The sequence below is a fragment of the Zootermopsis nevadensis genome, unplaced genomic scaffold (genome assembly GCF_977971745.1).
Source record: "Zootermopsis nevadensis isolate Lab colony 2312 unplaced genomic scaffold, Znev_1.0 Znev_ptg000024l, whole genome shotgun sequence".
In the NCBI taxonomy this organism is placed as follows: Eukaryota; Metazoa; Arthropoda; class Insecta; order Blattodea; family Termopsidae; genus Zootermopsis; species Zootermopsis nevadensis.
The window spans coordinates 11,405,045-11,429,255 of NW_028259156.1; the positions used below are offsets into that span (position 1 = coordinate 11,405,045).

Genomic DNA, 24,211 nt, shown 5'->3' on the forward strand with positions numbered 1-24,211 from the left:
TGTCGAACATCGGAATAAATTTGAGATACTCTGATAAACTGTTCACTTCTGGCGTGCCAAAGTAGCTGCTGTAAACCATTTGTATAACTTTCTTTCTCCCCAAAGCACAACATTTCCTTTCATGAAAATGAAGAAAGACTTCACCATGAAGTAAAGTTAGTACAAAATTACGAAATATCTTTTTACACAATTAACAGTAAGCGGTATTTAAACTTCATGTGGCGTGTCATATAGATCATTTCTAGAATAAAATTTGACATTAACCAAAGTCGCGACCACATACAAAGCCTCTGTACCAGCAAATCGATCTTGAACTCTCCTGCCATCTCGCTGTGGTGAACTTTACTCTGACTAGCTACTGGCCACTTTATGAACAAAAGAAATTGAATTCGCTGTGTATTTATTTATAGTTTATTTAACGACACTTTTCACATAAATTTACTGTTGCACTAGAACATACCTATCCCTATAAATTGTTCAGTAATCTTATGAGTTGTAAATTTCTCGCACTTTGAGAAGAGATCTTAAATTAGGCTCTAAAAATACTTTAACAAAACGTGTGTAGGGTGAGTGAAGTAATTAAGAAATTTACGATACACCAACTATGTACCGAATAACTTCGTGATTTGTTGAAGCCCATGAGACGTTGGTGAGCGGTAATGGAGGCAGCAAGGACCTCTGAAACGTTAGTAACTTCATCCAGACTACACGGCGAAACAACCCAGAAGACAGCCATCTCTAGAATCTGCTGAATTTGCGGACTCCTTAGGCACAACTTGCAGACCCCAGCTGCTGAGTGGCTTATAGTATATTTTGGTGACGGAGAAAATGTTGTGGCCTGTTAGTCATAATTTTCTGTACTTTATTCATCGTTCTGTACTGTACAAACATAACACCAAGTTTCGGGAACAGAACCTCCTTCCATCATCAGGTGAAACGTGCTTACGTGTTTCGTTCGACCCGTTAGATAACAGAATATAGTGCAATGGATAAAGTCCAAAAGATGATCAACAATCATTGTAATCCACCATTTTTAGTACTACTTGGTGTCGTTCGAAAATGTAGTCCACCATAAAAATTTAAACATAATTAGACGTCCAAATAAAAGGTCCCTGACCTAAATATTAAATCCCATTTGAAGATACAAATTGCTTAAGTAAAAAGACTGTCAGAAAACACTTCTAAAAGTTATACTTATTTTAATACAAGAATATATTCCTAGCTAGAAGTGACACATAACTCCTGCCTGTCCACAGGCTTCACGGCAAAGGAATCGGGCATTCTCCAATACCCAAGAGACAACCCACTATATCCGTCCAAGTAAGTCCTAGCGGTAAGAGGAAACCATTAACGACTTCGAGAATAGACTCAAGGATTCCATCGATCACCATGGGCTTCATCAGGTAAATTAGTTCTGGTGTAATTTCTTCGATGAGCCTGTTAAATACGTCATTTGTCTTACCACCAGTATACCCCATCAAACTACTTATTTCAACCTGAAACAAACATAAAGCAGATAATATTATTGTCAGGCAGTAAAACCTGCTTATAACTAAATAAAAAATATGTATGATCTTGAGCTTTCACGATGACTATGTACAATAAAATCTTCTCGGGCTATCAGCTGTGTCAAGTGGTTAAAACATGGAAAGACCAACGTTTCGAGGTCCATCTCTGTCCTCGTCCTCAGGGTTACCAGTCACACGGGGCTGATTCGGTGGAGAGCCCCAACCACTTCAGTACCCTGAGGACGAGGACAGAGATGGACCTCGAAACGTTGGTCTTTTCATTTTTTAATTACCACAATATTGAAAAGAAGTTTTAAGTAAACTTATAACAAATTAGATATAGAATCTAATTAATTCATTTTAATAAGTTATAATAACGCACAATATTCCTATTATTTATCAATCACAGTCAATTATATCAGGATATTTTTAAAATAATAGTGGACCCACTCAATACATGTCTTACCTTCAAAGAGTCAAAAAAGATGTCGGCTAATAAAGTTTCTATGTAGATGATTTCGTCTTCTGTTGATCCGATAGCGATTAAGCCTTCCAAACGTAGATCGATATTTAGGCTAGAAACATGTGCATCAATAGACCCTCGCTATTAACATACCAACTTTTCAACTTCTTTACGCTATTCATTTAAAGCAAAGTATTTTAAAACATTGTAAAATAAAAATTAAATATGTACATTTATCCGTACTATTTTGGAGATGTTGGTAGTAGCAGCAGTAGTACTAGTAGTAGGTACATTAGTAGCAGCATGAAATGCCATGAGAAAATAATTTATACTGAATAATGTATTTTTTCAAGATAATATTTTTACTAATTAAAAAGAAGATAATCTGTAATCTTATTCATTAATTATAAAACAGCTAAATAATTGTGCACTAATTAATCGTTTAGAGCGTAATGTTAACCTATGTACCACCCGCTTTAACAGTTAGTAATTCTACATTTTGTATTAATGGGTTTTGTGTGTTTTTCGGTGTAAACAGGGATTATTTTCTTAAATAGCATAACCAACTGATCTTTGTGGTGGTGGCGTTACATTTTCTTCACTTCCTATTTTAAATTAACAGCTGGCAACACTCACTTCGCTGTTCCACCTCCGTAGAAGGGGATGGTGTCCCCAAGGATGACACTGAAGTCAATGTAATTAGCTTTCACTTGTAATGGAAAAGTTAAATTGAACACGATTTCAAGATTAGCCAACTGTAACGACAGTGCATTTCTTATAAAACTGCTAAGTCCTGTGATTTCGAAGTCTCCCAGTTCAACGTTCTCCACTCTGTAAAGGAAAAAAATAAACAAATATAAACATGTAACTGAAACATGTTCATTTATCATAACCAAAATTCAGTATAAAATCACAATAATTTATTAAGATAGCTATCAAATTTTCGATAATGTGAAAAAGTTAAAATATTTTGGAAAATTATTAAATAAATAAAATTAGAACCAGATTGAATTCGAGGAATTTCTATGTTTAATTTAAGGTCATGTATCTAAAAACCTAAAAATTAAAACACAGACTTATATAAAATTTCATTTTATTTTATATTTTGAAAACCCGGCGTTTTTATTTTTTGAGATGAATGAAGATTGAGGGTTTTAAGAAAATTTGCTACGAATATTATTTGAAGCTTAGAGAAAGCAAGTACAAGGATAATTGAAGATAATTACGTAATGAGGAGCTTCATAATTTGCACTCAGATATTACCAATATAATTAATGGCTAAGCTGGTAGATACACTTACAACGCAACACACAAGTATCAGAAAAACTAACAGCTAGTGTGGTGCATTTTAGGGGTCCGAAGTATTATTAGTAGATTTAAATCCGTTTTACTTATTATGTGAGATTCCACTCATTATCTTGATGGAGACAAAAGCATCTCTGAACGTGGTAAATTTCTACAAGATTGCACGGCGCAACTTCCCAGATGACAGACACCTGCGTACTTTTTATCTAGTTTACTGAATAACATGAAGTTTTTATCAAAAGCGGAATTACCTATTGTTCCTCTTAAAATAAATCTAAATACACGTACTCGCCTTCCTCCCCCTCTTCTTTCGTTTTGAGTTTCTCACGGCGACGAGTATGAAGACGGCTATGTTCTGGGAGAATCCGCCGTGTAGTCTGGTAGATATTGGCCGATATTTCAAAGTGCTTACTGACTCCGTCATCGTCCTAATAATGGAGGCAATAATCACCTTTGAAACTTCGGTCAGTATCTACCAGACTACACTATACAACATCGCAGAACACTATCATCTTCATCATTAAAGAAATATAACTCCGAGAGCAACTTTCATGTTATAACGTCGAGCCCAAGTAGGAAACTCAATACTAGTTTTCTAACGTTCCTTAAAGCATTTAAGGACTTCCCGTAATAATGTCAACGAACCCAGTCACCTCTCCCTAGTTCCGCCTCAGAATTTGATTTTTGTTATATGTTACGCTTTCTTATATTAGCCAGTTTTAATCTTAAAATTACCTTTATCTTTCACGCTTTTCAGTACATGTATGAATATTACCTTGGTTAAGCAATTAATTGAGTTATAGCGTGCCATGAGATATTAAGAACAAGCCCTATATTTTAGTGTGCCACCAAATGGAATATTTTAGAAAAATTATACATGGTATCGTTAGCTTCACAGTTCATTAAAGCTATTTTTTTAAACTTCATAGTTTATAAAATATATTTTATCCTTACGAAGTACTGTATTTTCCACAGGAAGAGATAATAAGAAGATAACATGATTCTTCCGGCACAGAACTAACTTCTGGCAGACACCACAGAACCAACAGTTGCCAGTTTTGCTAATTTGTCTTTCATTTGCAGTTCCAAGTGGTGGTTATGAAACATAACAGGCCTAGATTACTTACGTCATCATGCCTGATAAGTCAATTTCACCAATGGAGATGTTACCCGTGTACACAAAAGGGTCTAACTGAGGAATACCATATTCCGGTATTCCGTGTTCCAGAATTCTTCGAATGAAGTCCTCCAGTTGTTGCTCAAATAATCGTTCTATAAAACGGAATACAATAATTTCTTTAAAATTTGTAAAATATTTGTAAAAAGTCATATTCATTGTGTTTAAGGGGCTCTTTCCGTGAAAGCAACAGACCTCTTGTGAGATCCATGAGTGGACGAAAGGAAAATATTAAAGTCGATCTTAAATTAGTGGAATTGCAAGGATGTGGAGTGGTTTCAATTGGCTATGGATAATGCCCACTTAAGACTTTCGTGAACACACAACATGAACCTTAGGGTTCCATTATTTTTAACAAGCTGAGAGAGAGTAGCTTTTCAGAATGGACTCTGCTCCTCAGAGTTAGGTGTTTAGATATGGTTCGAAGCGATATCAGCACTGTATATCTCTCCTATCAGTATTAATTATTTCTGGGGGAATCAGCTCCAAGAAACAACTTTAATATTCTATTAAAATTGCAGTACTGTGGGAATTTTAAGGGCAATTTCTGATTGGTTTAAGATTTCTATAAACGTACAGAATAAAGTTGTTATTTACAGATGCAAGAAAATAATAACAATTGATAGAAGATGTTGACTTATTTGTATAGCATTGAGAATTATATAAAATAACCACGAGCAACTTCACCTCTGTTCTTCATAACAGTAGGCTTCTAAGGGCTATCTTACGTAACATTAGAAGAAACCTTAAATTTATACCACTGAAATATTGTGTGAGGAGTGTTGATAGAAATGTTACAGTCCATTATTTAATTAATTAATGAGCTTTGAGCAATGGCTGGAAAGGTTAGGGCTTAAGTGAATGAATGAAATGTACATACATTTCAAAATCTGAATTAATAATATTATTCTTACCTTTACCACGAATTTTTGATAAAGCTTCATGATTCCTTTCGTCAAATTTAAGTGTTTCCGTATTCCCTTGTGAAATATCTGAAACAATAATTTTTTGCTTAGCTGTGACAAGTCGCAATGAACAGGATATAGATTATATTATTCCTAAAGGTTTCAAAACAAACTTAAAAGAAACTAACTTTTTCATTATATTAAATTAAATATTTTCTTATTCAAGTGGTTATTTTCCAACAAAACTATTTAAACAAACACTATATTTCAATCAATTCTATATGTTTCTTTAAAACAATGTTAAAACCATAAACACCTTCTAAGTATGAACTACTGTTGAATACAGCATTACTTTACTTCTGAGCTAAATTTATCGTTTTGTATATTAAAACGAAGCCACGACTTCAGGTGATAAAAGCCCACTCTGTTGGGTCATCTAAAAGAGATAAATCCAATCTCTATGCAACTTTAAGTCAACTGATAGGAGCTATATTAGCTACTATAACAAACTACTGTTCTTACGAGAAAATAGAAAGACTGTGGAATAAAATTATAATATTGCATCCGAAGATTTTGAACAAATGGCTTGTTTGGCAAACCCGTTTATCCAACCGAGTTAAAAAATTTCGACTGTATAGCTCCCGTTATTTAAAAAAAGAAGTGAATTAAAAATTTCTGGAGGGAGGAGATGGAACACGGTTGATTTACAGATAGTTGCCAGCGGACTCCATAGGTGGCGCCGTTAATGAACACAATTGCTCTGGGCATTTAATTTTGATTTGGTTTGGTTTTAAGTCTTCAAATAGAATACTATACTTTTATTCCGATGTCTTCTCGTTACATCAGAATGATTTAGTTCAGAAGGAAAATTATTGTTGTGCATAACACATATTGTTAGAACCAATTAGAGTAACGAATCGCTGTACCTTACAAACCTCCCTGTTAGATTTCGGAACTGAAGCTTGATCTCTTACCTTCTTTCTCTCCTTCTATAAAACAATGGCTGGTAGCATTCTTGACTTCACAACTGCAAATCAGTCTAAGAGGAATGACCAACAGGAAGATCAGTAGAACATGGGGATGGAGACACCCCATCGTCCTATATCAATCATGAAGTCTCGTAATTAAAATTGTGAGTCACCGATATATATATATATATATATATATATATATATATATATATAAAAATATTCAGTAGCATAAAACGTAAATTTGCCCTGGGTTACTTGTTTGACTTGTGCAGTGAAATACGGATTGGATTCAAGTTTTTCATAATTGGGACAAAGAACGGACTGTTATGAATAAGGTATTGATTAACCTTAGGAGTTCTTAAGTGGCAGAGAACTTCTTGGCCAGATAAATCAATATTACCTTCTCAAAAACGGTAAATGACCTACAACACAATTATCATCATTAAATGGCCTTCGATGAGATGGAGGTTAAATTTTATCTGTGCAAGACTGTTTCCATATCGGATCTCTTTTTCCTTTGTGTGTGGTTTTGTGTAATTAAATGATAAACGAAGCAAAATTACCTAAAATGTATAAATCACTGTTCGCTCTATGACAAATGTACTAAAAGGCATCTTCTTTCTTACGTTACGTACGACATATTTTTACCCACTTACTTATGACCGTAACTTGCTTCCTGGTACTATATTTTTTGTAACAGAAAAATTAAACACTTTAAGACAAATTTGTACAAACACTTCTGAACACTTCGTTGTCCAGTATGCTCTCACCTTGGCTGTATCGCAGAAATGAGTCTGCGTGTTCTTCTGAACCCTTTATGACACAGATAAGATTACTCTTATAACTGGAGTAAAGTACAAAACTTGATAAGCGATGTTTATTTAAGTAGCTTAATCCATGTGTACTAAGTAGGCTTTAATAATAATTATCTGGCGTAATACAATACAGTAAATGAAACTAACGCTATCACTAAAAGGGCGAAATATGATAAAAATAGAGTGAGAACAGTTTTGAATGAAGTGTGTTTAAACAAGTCGAGCAGTTCTGAATCATTTATTCAACAACGCTTTCTCATCTATGTATAATTACGCCCCAATTGCTTTCATTACAGTTCTAGGGCTTCGAATGATCGAATGATAAATTGGGAAGGATGTGGAAAAAAGAAATCGTGTTCTATTTAAAGATTCTGATTGCCTGGAGCAACTGAGGGAAACCACGGAAACACTCAGTTGAGTTATGCAGGCTCAGAGTTGAGATCTGATTCTGGAACCTCCTGAATACGAAGTGGTAATGCTATACACTCAATGTTCTGGCGTGGGTTGCGGAATCCAATTGTTCCGTTATCAGATAATACTCAAGGACAACAAATACTTTATTTGAACAACAACAAATAAAAAGGCTTTTTAGAATACTGTTCGTCCTCTGTCCAGGTCAGTCAATTTGCATATCTGTGAGGTGTATGAATCTGTCAGTACGTTTCCTAATACTCTAGTGATAGAAAAACAAAAGTGATCCATCATCATGAAGAGTACTTCATGGAGTAAATTATGGAAACCATTTTGACGTGATCCACTCCAGCTTTTGAAATGTACAGATGCAAATTAATTACTTTAGGTCACTTTCGCCTGTGGCTTGAGACAGGAAGTAAATCCCGGCCTCTGTATTCAGTAAAATGGTAACATTGAAATAGACAGAAGTGACATGTTCGTTTTATTATACGCAGAACTTTGTCATCATCTACACACCACGGTAAAATTACTGAATGTAAAAGTATTGTGGATATTGTGTTTCAAAAAATGTTCAGATACTTTGTGCGTGTTTCCATACTATTGCTTGTAGTGCGTTGCTTCGGAGAATCAAAAAGTATTAACAGGACTGGATTATTTCAAAGATGGACAGGTTAGTGGTCTGTGTGCATCAGAACATAGTGAATAGGATGGAGTACACACCATATTTTTTTTTTAATTTTTCGTTTAATTTTAGCAACTAAATAGTTTGTGTTGAACTTTACCACATGGGATCACTAGATAAGATAATTAAAATTGTTTTCCTTTACGTTACATAGACCTGGCTTGACAAGAGGCCTAAGGAGATTTATGATAACTTGAATAAGAACTAGTTCATAATTTTGGTTGCAAATGTTCATTGTGCATAAACATAACGTCACAACAACAGTACAACACGAAGGTTTTAAGATTAGTAACATTAAATGAACTTTTGTAAAATACATATTGTTTGTATCGTACGAGGTGAGAGAGATAGGTTCACGCACCTTGAAACACACTGTAGTTTGAAAAGTCCACGAATTATAAATGGTTGGGAACAAATACACATTCCAAACTGGATTTCACCTTCTCACTTTATTTGGAGTCTGTTTCAGAGAATAATGAAAAATAGAGGGATTTATACTTTGATTATCTGAATTAAAATAAATGAACGTTTATGACATAAGTTAAATAATACTTGAAAGTAGAGTAAAAATTAAGTTCGAAGTACATGCATTGCTTTCAGATAGCGAATCTTTATCTCGTGGAGAAATCGATGTCGACAATATTTTTAATGAGGTGAGTTTCATTTGTTACGTAGGAAATGTATCATGAAACGTATTGACTGTAAGGCCTTTTAAAAGACCTTTCAAGGTCCAACGGGATAACAAGTGTTCCAGGATAACAGGAAAGGTATTAGCGGGCAGATAGAGTGTATATCATTATGACACTGACAATAATTACGCTCTTGGCTATTTCTTTGTTTGTGGTAGCCATACAACACACAGGCTTTCATTAATAAAGTAACTGTCAAAGACATTTGCTTGCATTCGTGGTGAACACTGAGACAAATGTTTGTGACTTTGTAATATTATCACGCCAATTGGGGTCAAGATATTTGTGCATTAGAATATAAGCTGTAGAATTTCAAATGTTAAAGAATGCAAGTTATTAAGAATACAACTTTCTATTTGATTTCTTGTAATAATACGAAATATAACAACATCTTATTTCACCTGTATAAATTTCTTTGTTCTACGTAAATGGCTAGTGATTAATGTAAGACGGACCTTAAATTTTAGATTCTGTCAAACAACGCCCAGAAAAAAGAAGCAATGATAAAGCCTTTTCCTCTTGAGGAACTTTATTTTCACGATAAGGACAAAGAATTTTCCATGTAAGTACACGTCAAATTAATGAAGTCATGCTGTATATCTATTTAACTGATCCCTTTGTAACAAACAAAAGAGTTTTGACGCAGCTGAAACTGGAATCAGCAATTGTACACAATTCTAAGAAAAATAAAAACAATTTTTATCCTCAAAATCAATGTTATCTTTTATAATACATTTTAATATTACTCTTTTTCTTCCGTCTTTTCCTTACAGGTAATCACTTTTTACACGATGATTCTCTAAGTTCAATATTAATTGTGTCGCCCGTCGGAATTAGTTTAGTTAAATTGTAACAAAAACTGCTAATACTGCAAATGATATTAAATTTCAACGTGGATCTACTTAATTAGAAGACATTTACTCTTGCGTGGAAGGTGTAACACTGAGTATAAGCATTGGAAACTTGTTTCCCCGCAGGCCACGTGTAGCTATTGATGTCAGAATGCGGTACAAGCAGTCTTGCGGAATAGATTCCTGATTTTTGTTGTTGTTTCTCCAGTAAAGCTAGAATATTTTGAATTTAGTTAATCTTTATCTCTGACTTAATTCCAGACCCAAGTTAGGTAGTAGGTCTCCTGTGCTGGTCCCTTTGTATTCACAAACATTTACTCGATCCAGTTCTATAAAGCCTTCTGTAGACGAATGCTTTCCGAATCGTATGATTTATATGTACGTGAAGCGGCTCACGCCTCTAAAAATGTAGGATATTTAAGAATGAAGTGAATAAAATTACGCAGTTAAGAGTTTCACAGTTGGTACTCATCATCTGACATTTTTATTGTGATAAATCAAGAAGAATAAACTGGCGCACATATGTAAGTCGATAACTACATGCATGACACTTAGGTTAAACTTCATGGCAGAATATAAAGTTTAAATCTAAGCATACACAATGATGAGTACAATATTAAAATGTAGTTTACAAAAATGTGGGTATAGTTCTTGGCTACAAACATCTAAAATCTTGTTTGTAACCAGAAGGGTCGGAGATGATGATATGTAAAGAAGCTAACGTGTGTTCACTGAATAAATATCTTATGTTCCGTGTGTTTACTTGGTACAACTCCCCAAAATACCATTGTTCTAATTGCAGGCATCTTTATAAAATGGAAGGCTCTTCCAACTTTGTGTTTAAAATCAACAAGTTGCGAACAGTTCTTGCAGAACGTCGAGTACAATTGGACCTATCGATACCAAATCTTTATGTGGAAGGTTCCTACAAATGTGACAGAATGTCATATGGAGATTATGACTCAAAAGCATCAGGATATTTCAGGTTAGGAACACACGGGATCATAGGTATAATATTAAAATAAATTGGGTGTGAGTGTGTGGACTGGATTTACGTGGCTCGGATTAGGATTCAGTGGCAGATTCTTGTGAATATGTACCTTGGGATCCATAAAATACTAAGAATTTCGTGTGTAATTGAGCGAATGCTAGCTTCTCAAGAAGGTACAAAAACAGAACCACCTTGAATTTCAGTAAATGTGTATGTTTGTGTGAATGTTTAAGTGCGTGTATAAATATATGTGAGATATATCTTCTAATACTTCTTTTATCACGCTTTTAGTCTCACTAACTCAAAGGAGTTGCTTTTAATTTTTAGGTTGAATTTAAACAACGTGACTGCTGCTGGGCTTGCAATTCTGAAGGTAGAAAACAATTCTTCATTAAAAGTAGACAAAATGCGGTTGACGTACTCAAGTGCTTACAAAAGAATACAGGTACGTTCTGTTTTAGCCGTAAACATTACTCAAAGTACGCAAAATCTTTCACTCACTGATTAGCGACTTTCTCAGTGCTATTAACATGTACTGTATAAATGATATCACAAAATATGCTTTTAATATTTTTATCGTTATCCGAATTACTTATAAAATTAAACACTAGAGGCAATCGGAATGGTTATAGGGAATGAATGGTGTCACAGTACTGTAGGAATATTTTTGCCAGTCACTTTACAACTCGTTTATCCTACCGTATGTATTTTAGATGGCTAGTACAACGACGTTTCCCTGTATCCCACCGCGCACTTATTTTTTTATTTTCCCTTACAAAGCAAGCAGTTAACTTCTGGCTCTACAATATAAACAGTAATATTGTTCACACAAAATAATAAATGTATAGAATAAATGGAATAATCTAAATCAAAAGGTAGCAAAGTTTTGTAAAATAGGTTAATATTAATGATACAAATCAGACAAACTTAATTCTACCTCTTCCTTTTATCTTTCAGAACTTATTCCCGTTTTGTATTTCGTGACATTGATTGTGGGTTGCACAAAAGAACAACAGCTTCTGTGTCAGATCTGGTTATACATCATGTTGACCTTGAAAGCGAATACTAGCAGCGATTCGTAACCGGGTTTTCACAGCCTCACAAAATCAATTATTTCCCTTGGGTTTCACCCACATATTTACTATTATTTATAATTTTAGCATGAATGGTTCACCCTATCCCAGGAAATCACATTCAATATAGGCGGTTCACTCAAAAATCCACTACAACAAATGATAAGGCATGCGGAAATAATTTGCTATAAATGCATATCATGATTCTGAATTTCATGGACTTTTTCTATGTGAGGACTATTCACTAGTACGTTTCCAGCACTGACTCTGCATACTTTTGTAGTTCTGTGAACTACAGGTCTGTGAATTGATGGATCGTTGGTTATTTAATCATGCTGTATTAACGTCAGACGCGCTGAAGAAAGTCTTCGGTGAGGATAATCCGTGTCCCGGTCTAAATCCGATCTGGACACCTTCCAAATACAAGTTAGAGACGTTTCCACCTAACCTAATTTGTATTAACAGTAAATATTCACCAAAACAAATGAGGGACCTAAACTGCAAACAACGAATTTGAAAATTATTTGTACTTCGAACTGGAGCACACATTTCCACTCCTGGTGAAATTTCAGGTTATCACAGCGGCGAGTGTGAAGATAACTGTGTTCTGGGATGTAAATTTAATAACAAATGTAGTAGAAATTTACGGACGTTTCAGAGGTGATTACTCCCTCCATAATAGTGATGATAATCGTCATCCCTGCTGTGATGATGGAGGCATTTAGCACCTCTGAAACATTCAATCAATTTCTACGGGGCAACATCGTAGAAGACATTCAGCTTCACTTCTAACTTATCTTTTTTGTGTTGCAAAATGTTATTCTAAATGTTTATAAAGTTTTGAATATCTCACTTCACACTGAAATCCATAACATTATTTTATTCAAATATTAATAATCGTTAATTGAAGGGATTATCCCTCAATATTGTATTGTTACGTTGCAGGTCAGACAGCAGGAAATGAGCCCCAGAGTCTCTCCTTTCATAACCAGTGTAGCATTTGGTGAGAACATTTTTTGTAATAACATGGATTTCTACAAAAAATAAATATATATATATATATATATATATATATATATCGGAAGTAAATAGAACTAATGGCAATGGTGGTTTTAATTAAAATCTTGTGTCAGCCATTTGCGGAATTCTATATCAGAAGAGGCTATTATTATTTAAGGTACCAAATACTTTCACAAGGCTTCAATTAATTTAGGTATAATTATAACTAAAACGAACATCGTATTGCATACATGTTCTTTTATAAATCTATTATAAATATGATCATATCCAGTGACCGCAAAACGTAGAGGAGTTTCTTCTTGCAAATTTTAAATAATAAATTATACCAACTAAATATCCTCCCCCCCAAATAAGTATGTAACTAAGTTGTAAACAAGATGAAGTACCAACAGCGAGAAGTACAGATTAATACTGAAATACACAGTAATATTTTAAACATTTCTGTAGGTCATGACGATAAGATAATATTGTAGACAAAATTATTAATTATGTTACATTTTCTGTTCTCCCTCTCTCCTTTCGCCTAATTTATTTTAAAATAATTCAGAATGCTGATATGATGCGTAACTTATATTCAAATAAAGTCTACTTTTGTTTAATTAGACACTTCGCATTCACTATAAAATTCATACAAAATTTCACGAAACAGTAATTCTTCGGTTCGATTATATCAATCTAAGAGCTTGACAACAGAAACAAGGAAATGAGAGGAAAAAACCGAAAAGATAATGATAATAAATGTGATGATGATATCATCGTAATAATAATAATAATGGCTCCCTTATTTAAATCAGGGGCCGGAAAGACTAGTACACATGCTTCATTAACAGGGTTCAAACGAAAGAGCCCAGTTTCCTCGAAAATTCAGAAATAATGACTTCCATGCAATTCTGAGGAGACTAATGAATCCCTTTTATTTGACTATACAGGAAAGATGGCGGTCGGGAAGATATGGCAAGGTTTAACCTTCCACTTGAATACAGAAATTGAGGAAAAAGTTAACCTGGCTCTTGGAAAGCGACTCCTGGCTCAGATTATAGGAAATAATGAAACGCTGGCCAAATATGAGTACGTTTTAATGATATTAAACGTCCTATGTGTAAAAATTGAGTGAACTGGAAGGAATAATTAACTTGATTAAATAACTCACTGGCTGAATGAACAGTATGTTGACTGAATGGTCATAGCCGTGAGTAATTTAGATATGTAAGCCTCAATGTTAATGTTAATAAGTCTCCTAAAATGGACATGTCTACATTCTAATAAAGAGTGTAGCTAAACCACTACTCTATGTAGTGTATTCACTGTGCAGTTAATAACTGCATGTGGCATGAATTTAATTGTTGTAATGTTCTGTCTTTGTCTCTAGGGATTACGTCATCACAACAACGGCGAGTGCAAATAAATTTGTCGATACCATAATAGATTATGCCAAGAATGTGATACTTCAAAAATACAGGGACAGAATTAAAATACCAGACATTCGAGAAGGCTTCGAGAAAAAGGTAGTTTTATCATTCGATTAAGGAATAAGGGTGTAATAAATTCCAGAAGCGACAGAAGAGTTGAGTGCGGACATTACACAAAATATGCAAGTTTTTAATTGTGGTCTTACAAATTAATAAGCTATATACCATAGCAGATGGGTATTACCGTAAAGTCTCCAGCTTCAGGGTACAATACAATTCCCAAATGGCGTCATAACAGAGACCACAGCCCATATGGGTAACATACCCTACCCATACTATTCTCCCTGATTTGATCAGTTATTCCATGTTCTCACGGTTCTAAAGACCTCAAATATCACAATTATAAAAGCATTAATTACCAATCCATTGGTTGTTAACAGTAGCATGTTATAGATTATATTCACGCGAAGGGGCGGAGCACTTGAAAATCACAAATTTAAGCTAATTCCACCCAACGGATAATTAATTGTTATATTATTGCATATTAACAATTATTTTATATTATTAATTTGTTATACACATTTCGCGAGATTATTCTGAAGACTTTTCAACAACACATGGCGTCATAACACTTCATGGAGGCCTTGAGAACAAGACTCTCACTGAGCTGGCCAAGTAACTCCCTGTCTTTTGTGTAACCCAAAGGTTCATTGCCAAATTCACGAGAAGTCACCGTTTTATCCTTATCGCAAGCCTTTTGAATCCAGTCTTCTCCCGCACACCCTACTTCATTTGTCTTAATTTTATCCACACATCGACGCCAACATCTCTATTCACTGAATTTTTTTCGGAATTGTTCATTTCTCCCCAACAGTATGCAGAGCCGTCTTGAGGAAACAAAATAATATTATAAAAAAACTGTATAGACTATGTATAATTTAACGTTTCTTTCCAGATTTTAGTTAATTAAGTAGGAATGAAAGGCTCTTTTATGTCAATTTATATAGTAAAATAAACATTACTCTTTCATTCTATCCGGAGGATTCCGTCGTTATCAGTTCTTTTGTATTAGTTCAACTTCTATGTTTTAATTCGTGCTATTTAAGTATACGACGTTCTATTATGAAAAACGCATCCCAATGTATGTTTACATTAGCAATCCCAAAGCATTCTTCTTCCTCGGCGCTACAGCCCGGTGAGGGCTTTGGCCTGCCTCACAATGCTTTCCCATTCTTCCCTACTCCACGGCTAATCCCAACACATTAAACATAACAATAATCTTACAGATTTTTATGATTCTGAAATGGTATATGTTACTCTAATGAGAGTATTTCAAAACAAGAAGCTGATGATAATTTAACCTAACCAAAGCGAACTTAATTAAATAAATGCGGCTGTGCAGGTGTTATTCGTCACCTGGAGGGGGCAGTTCCTGGCTGACCATGGAACAGCTCGAGGGTGTCACACAGTGGAACGTGTAGGAGACAACACATTTGCTAATGATAATTCCTCTTTCATGCATTTCTATGGAACTCTTGGATTTGAACATATAGAGGTAAGTAGCTGAAACTTAACAGCCTGCTAGCAGCTAGATAAAATGTATCTTTTAAATTTTTTACAAATTATAATGCAAAAAAATTAATCAATATTGGCCTCCTAGGTTGCAACGCCGTGTGGATTTGTGTGTAGAGAGCAACTTTTCGGATGAATATACTACCTCCATTTTCAAGGCTGAAGTGTTCATACGAAACAAGTTCACATGGCGTTAATACCCTGAAGACCAATATCAGTAAGTTCACCGCCGTGAGAAACTCAGATCTCACTAATAAGTACCTGTATTTATTCTGACTGTGAAAACTATGAAACTTAATTCATGATGTTAATCTCTTTTGAAGAGTTGGAGAAGAATTTAATTTCGTGGAACTCGACGCTTCATAATCATCATACTAAGCCAATAAGATTTACCATTTAACCTTTTCTTTATACTTCACGCCTTCGCTATTCGTCGATTGAGTGCGGTAAATCTGTATGACAAGACCTACACAGACCACCAAAGAAACAAATCAGTTTTGTGATTCCATACCAAAGGGAGTTATGTCCTCTCAATGTCAGACAGACATGTCAGCAAATTTAGCACAATTTTGTGTTAAAAAAATGTTTTAGTATTTGTACGACTGTACGATAACATATTTTTATTTTTTAACTATTTAAAGATGGCGGAACACATATCTTTCACTAATATAATCAAGCGATGTGTGATCAAGTAACCTACACGTCATATAAACGCTGTTTCTTTGAAACAATATATCAAGATTGTAACATGCAACGTGTTTACGATGAACGTATACTGATAATGTTGTATCTGTTTTTAGCCATTTGCACGTTTAGAAGACGAAGAAACAGATCTATGATCTATGATCTGATTTCAGCTGTTCTATGACCACTACAAAGCTCACTTTATGGGTCTGGGTCCTTCTGGCAGCCTCAGTACTAGGTTCTTCCCTCTGGATCTCTACGTACATTTTCACATTGACTTCACCAGCAAGAAAGTCTATTTGGACGACTTCAAAGTTATGAGTGTCGGGTGAGTGTGGTTAGTGGAATAGACTCGGTAAAATAAAGCAATTTCGATAAACGTATATATTGTGGAATGCGACTGAAAAATTGTGATGAATGATGAGTTTTTGTGAATTTTGAAGGAGTCTGTCGTGACTTCTTTCCTGCATTAAATTGAGACTGAAAAACATTACGAAAAGCCGACCGACATTTGAACCGGCTATCTCCCGAATGTGTATTTATCGGAAAGAGATCATTTGTAGGACCTAGACACACGTTGTTCATTACAATAAAGTAGAATCAAGGTAAATAAGGTGCAAATTCAACTGGCTCAGGATAAATTACACCAACAGGTTTGGAAGAGAAGGGAATTTCTCGACCATTTTGTACTTATTACCTTTTCGAGGCCATAGATTTATATACTACTTATATCTCGTATTTTAATAATGTTCTGGATCTAATCACCATTAAATAATGTAATGATGGTTAAAAGTTGAATTATTAAGCTTTAAACGGGAAACAAATAGAATATTCTTTGTTAAATTTTAATGAACAGCACTTAAAGATTCCACATGATTATACCAATACTAAAATATGATTCTGTGGGGATTTTTAAACATTATCCCTTGTCTAAATAATATATTAGTCCACACGACGTTTCGGGGGCTGGTAGTCTTTCTGTATACCTAAAGACAGAGACAGACAGAGAGTTTCCAAAACGTCGTATAGACGCATATATTATTTAGACAAAGAACAAGGTTAAAAATTCTTCAATAAAAATCAGGGTAGATATACTACGCTGTTTAGAGTAATATTATTATTGTAGTTAATCACAGGTCTATCAAATAATGTTTTATGCAAACATTATGGATATTAATTAGGTCTATGTCGTGTAAACAGTTTTTGTACGATGTCCCGTTATTGAAGACGAAAGCTGCCATAAATGTATCAAATAAAATAGTGTCTTTCTCTTAAAAATCTCAGAATGTATTTGGTTAAACAAAGCAATGATAAGAAACATATATTTGTTTATTTTTTCAGAGACCTGGAAGTGAAATTGACGGGTTTCGGATGGCTGGTAAATTTTCTGACGTCCAAAGTGGCCACCTGGATCGTGGGTTTGTATCGTGACAAAATAATCTCCGATCTTCAGTTAAAGTATAACAGTTACATTTCTGACTTGCTTAATAACTATGATTTGGATGATATTTTAGAAGGGAGACTTTTAAGATGAACAGAATATTTGTATTAAGCCACATTCTTAATGCATTGCAATAAAAAGTGCTCTCCATAAACAATAAAGACAAAAAACACAGCAAGTTAATATATGTTTACCATTCGTTCCGAGTATTTGACTTGCGCTTGTGTATTCTTAAATGCATGTTGTTTTCACATCCCTGCAGGAAGTATTAAATAATGTTAAATTTATCCTTGCAACCCTGCAAGTTTCAATTATAAATGTATCCTGGAACTAGAGACCTTATAGATTCTCGACATTAGAAACAGGCGGCCTGTGTGAAGAACACGTACATTCTGATGGTAATTATTTGTTAGCGAAGAGTATAAATATTATTAATAACATTACATGAATTCTTTAACAGGGTAGCAACCTTTTCTAAAAATATAGTTAGAACTAAGTATAAACATTTTGTGAAATCAAGATATACAATGAAATCAAGTTAAATTATAGGTATCAAATAATGTACGTAATCCGAAATTATTCCAGAATTTAAATGCCTGGGACAAGGAAACAACTTCATGAAGTTAGGAAGATAAATGAATTAATGGAACTGGAAGGTTCAGTTTCGTATTCAGAAGATTGATTCCCACAACCACATAAATCCAACCCGCACTGTCCCAATTGATAAAATGCAGAGATTTTATTTTGTAACTGCAGTAGATACGCCCCCGACAGCTGCACTTTCAGCCTCTGGCCTGATGTTAAACTATTAGTTTTTATGTGAAATACAAAGTCATGGAGTTTTGTTGTTAAGTTCCTGTTTGCAGATGGATTTACGATGCATACATAGTACGGTCGGAAAGTTAGGTAGTCTTTAACCACATAATGGTAGGCGAGGAATACGGATAATGTATAATAACCCTCTTGTCTTCGTTTGTAAGCTCGTTCGCCCGTCTTCATATAAGCAATTCTAGGAATGAAGGTGAAGGAAGATGATCATAATGACAGTTATGATGATGATGTTTAATTCACCACAACGAGAGCCTCCCTTTGCGTCAATCATGTTAATAGCCTTTTTCATACGCGTCATGAAACCGTGGAGAAAAGAGAGGGAAAGATCAATTTTGATTACAGATAACTGAAAGAATAGATCCATTGAAATGTGTAACGAGCGCGGAAGTTGAGTGGCAGCCCTCCTGTTTCAGCTGGTTCGAATACGGACAGGAGGACGGCTATAATTCAGGGATTGCGAGGATTTCTTTAGACCCTCCAGGCGAATATTGGGATAGAGCCTTAAAAGACCATGACAGCTCCTTTCTATATTCTTCCCGATTAACCATTCACAACAATCCTGTCATTTGGTGAGATTTAAGTTTGTCACTCCGACGAGCATGAATATTGCTGTCGCCTGGGATGTTGAGCTTTGTAGCCTGGTCGATATTAGCCGATGTTTCAGACGAGCTTACTGCGTCTATCATCAGGGCTATGAGTGTCTCATCGCCTTGATAATGGAGGCAGGAAGGTCTTCTGAAACATCGGTCATTACCTACGAGACTACACAGCGCAGCATCCGAAGAGACAGTCATCTTCATCCTACCATTTTACCGCCCAAAAATAACGAATCAGTCGTATGTTTTCCGGTGATAATTAGGAAGTTATGCTGTGTACTGCTCCCGTGATGCACTTACAGCTTAGAAACCCTGGAAATGATTCCTAGGATTGAGTAACCCTGGGAAATCCTGGAAAACGCTGAGAGGGAGAGGGAGAGAGAGAGAGAGGGTGGCCCTGTAAATTAAACCCGTACGTAACTCAATACCCAGCAACTCGTGATCTTTGTACTTAAGATAGGATGAGAATGAAGAAGCGAGAAAGACAAAGGAAACAGGCCTAAGTTCAAGGCATCTCCTTATTGGGGTGTAAATTACAGAATTTTCAGTATTTAAAACCTCCTGTATCCCAATTCGTCGGTTGGTGCATGTATTATTTGGAATTTGAGTTTGGTGACTGAGTCGGACAAGTTTTGTACAACTTCGGCTTTCGGGGCGTCGAATTTTGTAAGTTATCCAGCGTTTCGGCAAACAGCGCAGTTGAGATCATTGGGGTACCAACGTTATTTCTGGCGTGGATGAAATAATAGTAATTCAAGAGAACAGCCATGGCGGTATAACGATTGGAATCATCAGCTATTTAGCCATAGTGGGATCATGTAAAGAATGTGCCACTACCTGGGTCATTTATTTGCATCCCTGTCTCTCTTTTCTTTGTCTGTGAACTCTGTATTATATTCCATACATATTATTTGGGCGGTCGAGATTAGTTATTTCCCGTTCGCAACAGTCTCTACATACAATTCATCACAAAACAAAGATTGAAATAAATCACAGTGATTTTTGGTCATGTTAATAAAATGTTTGATAATGTAGCGAGATTCGCCTACTTGCTAACATCTATAAAAATTATTTCATAAAATGACTATTTCTTTCTTTCTTTCTTTTCTTCTCTTTTACCCGTAGGTGTCGAGGTTTTTATTTATTTGATTGATCTATTTGGACAATGGTAGGACTCCTTGGATGAGTGATCAGCCCGACGCAAGGCCTCTACCTATACAAACACAGAAAGACGCGGACAAACATCCATGCCTCGAGTGGGACTCGAACCCACGGTCCCAGCGGCCAGGCGCACGAGGCCTATGCCTCAGACCGCGTGGCCACTGCGGCAGGCATGTAAAATGACTAATCAAGGCCATGATTTGGTCTGAGTAGTCGGTCATCATTCCCTTTTCGTAAAATCTCCAGTTACACTGACAACCGAAAATAAAACACAGTTATCATTCCACTGATTTACAGATACAGAAACATTACATTTGTAACGATTACACAAGAATTAAACTGAGACGTTTAACTTTTTGTACAGGTCGCAATCCCTTGAAGAAGAAAGTTTTTGTATTCATCTCACTTTGCTCTTGTTCATTTCTTAGTTTCCATTAAACATTTCAAAGGGTTAATTTTATAACGTTATTTCCGTTCCTTCATTGGCAGTCTTGCCTGAAGTTGTGAAGATAATGAGTGAGAAAGGTGTAATTCTATGAATTACGGCATTGCAGTAAAACAAAAGCAATCAGGAGAGGAAGGAGGACTGAAAGGTAGATACAGAAAAAAGTCCCCCACAGGAAACTGCGCAACAACCACCAATTTGCCGTTTCTAGGAAATCTTAACAACCCATTATAGTCTCCTATTAGTACTTTCTGTACAGCCTGGTTTAGAAAGTATTTTTCAACGAGGAAATAAATACAATGAGCAATACTTAGGAGCTTATAGAATTAAATAACACAGTTATAGGACAAAAATGGAAATATCATAATTAAAATGAGCAATAAATTGCTAAATACTAACACAACGGGTTTGAAACGTTATAGTTTAAGGAAACTGTCGTGTAGAGCAGTGGTCTCCAAAGTGGGGTGAGCGCACCCCTGGGGGTGCAAGAGATAATTTCAATTTAATTTTGTTTTGTATTCTTTTATTGAATTGTATTTGTGATTTTACGAAATTATATGAGATTTTATGATGTGATGCTAGATATAAATGCATAGCATGTAAATTATTTATAAATAAATAACAAATATAATAAAAATGACACTTAAATATTTATTTATTTATTCCGGGGGTGCGTGCTACGTTTTTTAGTAAGTAGGGGTGCACGACCAAAAACGTTTGGAGACCACTGGTGTACAGGGCAGAAACTAAAGTGTTTCGTTATAACAGGAGAACAAAAAAATAATAGGTGAAAGAAGAAGGAAGTGGAGGAAACAAATAATTTACAAAAAACAAACTGAAATTGTAGAAATCGCGAATAATATAAGAAGCTTGTAAAGAAATAGGAGAAATAAATCTAAAGGATCTGGCTGAAATTAATGATGGAGATAAAATAAGAAAAAGGGTAACAAAATGTAAATATGGAAACAACCCAAGAAGAAGGAGACGATGATAATAATTATAAATAATGGGCAAAAACTCTTGACGCCAAAGAAACCTTTCCGAACAACCTGCTACAGAAATGCGTATATGAAAGGTCGTATTGTAGGGTAAATTGGATGATTAAGGAACAAAAGTATCTTGATACGAATGGCCTAATCCACTTATAAATATAGTGTTATTGCATTCTATTTGAAATTACGCTTCATATACTTCGGCAAGAAAAGCAATACATGCGATCTATTTTTCACAAAGTTACATTGATTCACCGCTCCGAAGTCTGTGTATTTGTATCAATTTCACACCAAGACAGATAGAAACTATATTAACAGATGGGTAAGTTTTGTAAAATATTGCACTCAGCGGAAATATATGTGCCCCTAGACGTAGACCTTCACCGGTTAATTTCGGAGTTCCCCTCGCCTAGGCTGTGAGGATCCCTCATCTTGAAGACAGGTTATCTCCATATCTGGTTACCCTCACCTAATTTAGCCCGAGGGACGATCCAGTTACCGGCACAGTACCAGCAGAAGAAGTATGTGAGATTTTGAACCACTCCTCCGCCCGTCGAAATTAAAGAGGTGTGACCGGCCAAGAGAGAGATACGCATTAGCCCATTATTTTCACTCTACTTCCCAAATACCACATTTTTCCCACTATTATCCTCCAATCCGTGCATAAGTATCCGAAGTGATTCTTTTTTCCTTCAGAATATTTTTTTAAAAGGCTGTATGCATTTCTCATCTCTGCTATGCGTGTTGCGTGGTCTGGAATTATATTTCTACTTGATTTCACGACCTGTAAAACATTTTTAGAGGAGTTCAAATTGTGAAGTTCCTCATCATATATTTTTCTTTTGTCTATTGCTACTACTTGGTCAAAACATTCTCCTCAACACCCTATTCTCACTGTATGTGTTTATCTTACGTTTAAAATAACAAGCAAAATTTTAAGCCTAAACAAGATTTTAGATAAGAGCTGAGAAGACAAAAGTTTCTGAACAGAACAGTAGATGATCATTTTTCGAATCTTACTACCTATTAACTACTTAAATTCTCCATCAACGTAATATTTATTTGTTTCCGTCTTTCATAAATATCTTGACATTAACGTATTTTCGAAGGACCTTCATAAAGTTACATCCAATTCAATTCGAATTCTTCCTAATTTTCGTCTGTCATCGGCCTGAAGATGGAGACAGTAGCCACCTCTGAAACGTCGGTAAACTTCTACCAGATTTTCTGGCTCTACAACCGAAAAGATAGACATCTTCAAGGCACAGGTATACCAGCGGTTCTCAACCCTTTTAAAACCCTGAACCACATTCACCCTTGCTCGACAACTCTCAGGCCGTAAGTTTGCAAATGAGAACAGTTTCTTGAAACTTCATTAAAATGTATGGTAAGTGCTTAGGTCCGCAAATATTTATACCGGCGTAGCTCAGTCGGTATAGTGACTGGCTACGAACTGGACGACCGGGGTTTGATCCCCGACGGGGGCAGAGGATTTCTTAAAATGTATTTGTGCAAACGCAATGATAGGATTGATTGCTTCTCTACAAATTCAGTACGACCTAATCTCATATAAATCCCGTTTTCCAATTGTAAATATGACCATTTGTTGCCTTTCTTGTCTTTCATTGTGTCCCTGAACAAAATTATTGCACTATAAGCAAGAGATAATTATAATATAATCAACTCCCCAAGCATTAATTATTTCGCGCATCCTAGATACATGCCCAGTCCAACGTGGTCTCATACCTTTGCTGTCCTAACCACACTAATTCATAGTCTGTGAAGTAATCAATTATTCTGTTCCTCCTGTGTGATAACTTGCCCATTCATTTCATAAGTTTCATGTCCAAATATATTCCTTACTTACCATTTTTGCTGAAAGAAGGCCTGGAGTAGAAATTGTAGTGAAGATTTATGGACCGACATGGAATATCCCCTTCAGCCTTCATATGTAACTTCCTTTAGCTTATCTTCACTGAAATAAGTTGTGCTGTTAGTGAGGTGATCGTCGTAGTAAAACATACATCTAGCTCCAGACAAAAGGGAAGTTTTACTAACCTGTACATACGAGATTTCAGATTAAACGGAGCGGTGAAATTGCACAAAGAAAAAACGCTTGTCATGTGCGGAAATATAACAGTATAAAGAATGGAAATGTGAGTAAAGGATAGAGATACAAATAAGAAACAAAGTAAGCATCTGTAAACAACTGTCTC

General features: G+C 35.3%; 2 protein-coding genes across 8 annotated transcripts; one reads left to right on the forward strand and one right to left on the reverse strand.

The window, feature by feature from the left end:
• Nucleotides 1–383: 383 nt before the first annotated feature.
• LOC110831948 (uncharacterized) lies at nucleotides 384–24,167 on the reverse strand. 5 transcript variants are annotated; one of them, XM_087355482.1, is made up of 8 exons: nucleotides 24,054–24,167; nucleotides 23,863–23,970; nucleotides 6,333–6,457; nucleotides 5,368–5,445; nucleotides 4,404–4,548; nucleotides 2,608–2,802; nucleotides 1,975–2,083; nucleotides 384–1,496 (listed from the first exon to the last, which is right to left on the reverse strand). In XM_087355482.1, exons 2-8 carry the CDS (start codon nucleotides 23,919–23,921, stop codon nucleotides 1,260–1,262), a joined length of 948 nt encoding a protein of 315 aa, XP_087211608.1. In that variant the 5' UTR covers nucleotides 23,922–23,970; nucleotides 24,054–24,167; the 3' UTR covers nucleotides 384–1,259. The 5 variants fall into 5 exon arrangements, with proteins under 5 accessions (XP_087211608.1, XP_087211607.1, XP_087211609.1 ...); XM_087355481.1 differs by lacking the exon at nucleotides 24,054–24,167 and having other exon boundaries at nucleotides 23,863–23,989; XM_087355483.1 differs by lacking the exons at nucleotides 23,863–23,970; nucleotides 24,054–24,167 and adding an exon at nucleotides 7,100–7,184.
• Nucleotides 7,760–18,822, forward strand: LOC110831997 (uncharacterized). Of its 3 annotated transcripts, XM_022068596.2 has the most exons (11): nucleotides 7,760–8,228; nucleotides 8,841–8,893; nucleotides 9,397–9,491; nucleotides 10,583–10,765; nucleotides 11,099–11,216; nucleotides 12,790–12,847; nucleotides 13,794–13,932; nucleotides 14,234–14,369; nucleotides 15,676–15,828; nucleotides 16,703–16,857; nucleotides 17,871–18,822. In XM_022068596.2, exons 1-11 carry the CDS (start codon nucleotides 8,126–8,128, stop codon nucleotides 18,061–18,063), a joined length of 1,386 nt encoding a protein of 461 aa, XP_021924288.2. In that variant the 5' UTR covers nucleotides 7,760–8,125; the 3' UTR covers nucleotides 18,064–18,822. The 3 variants fall into 3 exon arrangements, with proteins under 3 accessions (XP_021924288.2, XP_087211085.1, XP_087211086.1); XM_087354959.1 differs by lacking the exon at nucleotides 10,583–10,765; XM_087354960.1 differs by lacking the exon at nucleotides 8,841–8,893.
• Nucleotides 24,168–24,211: the final 44 nt, after the last annotated feature.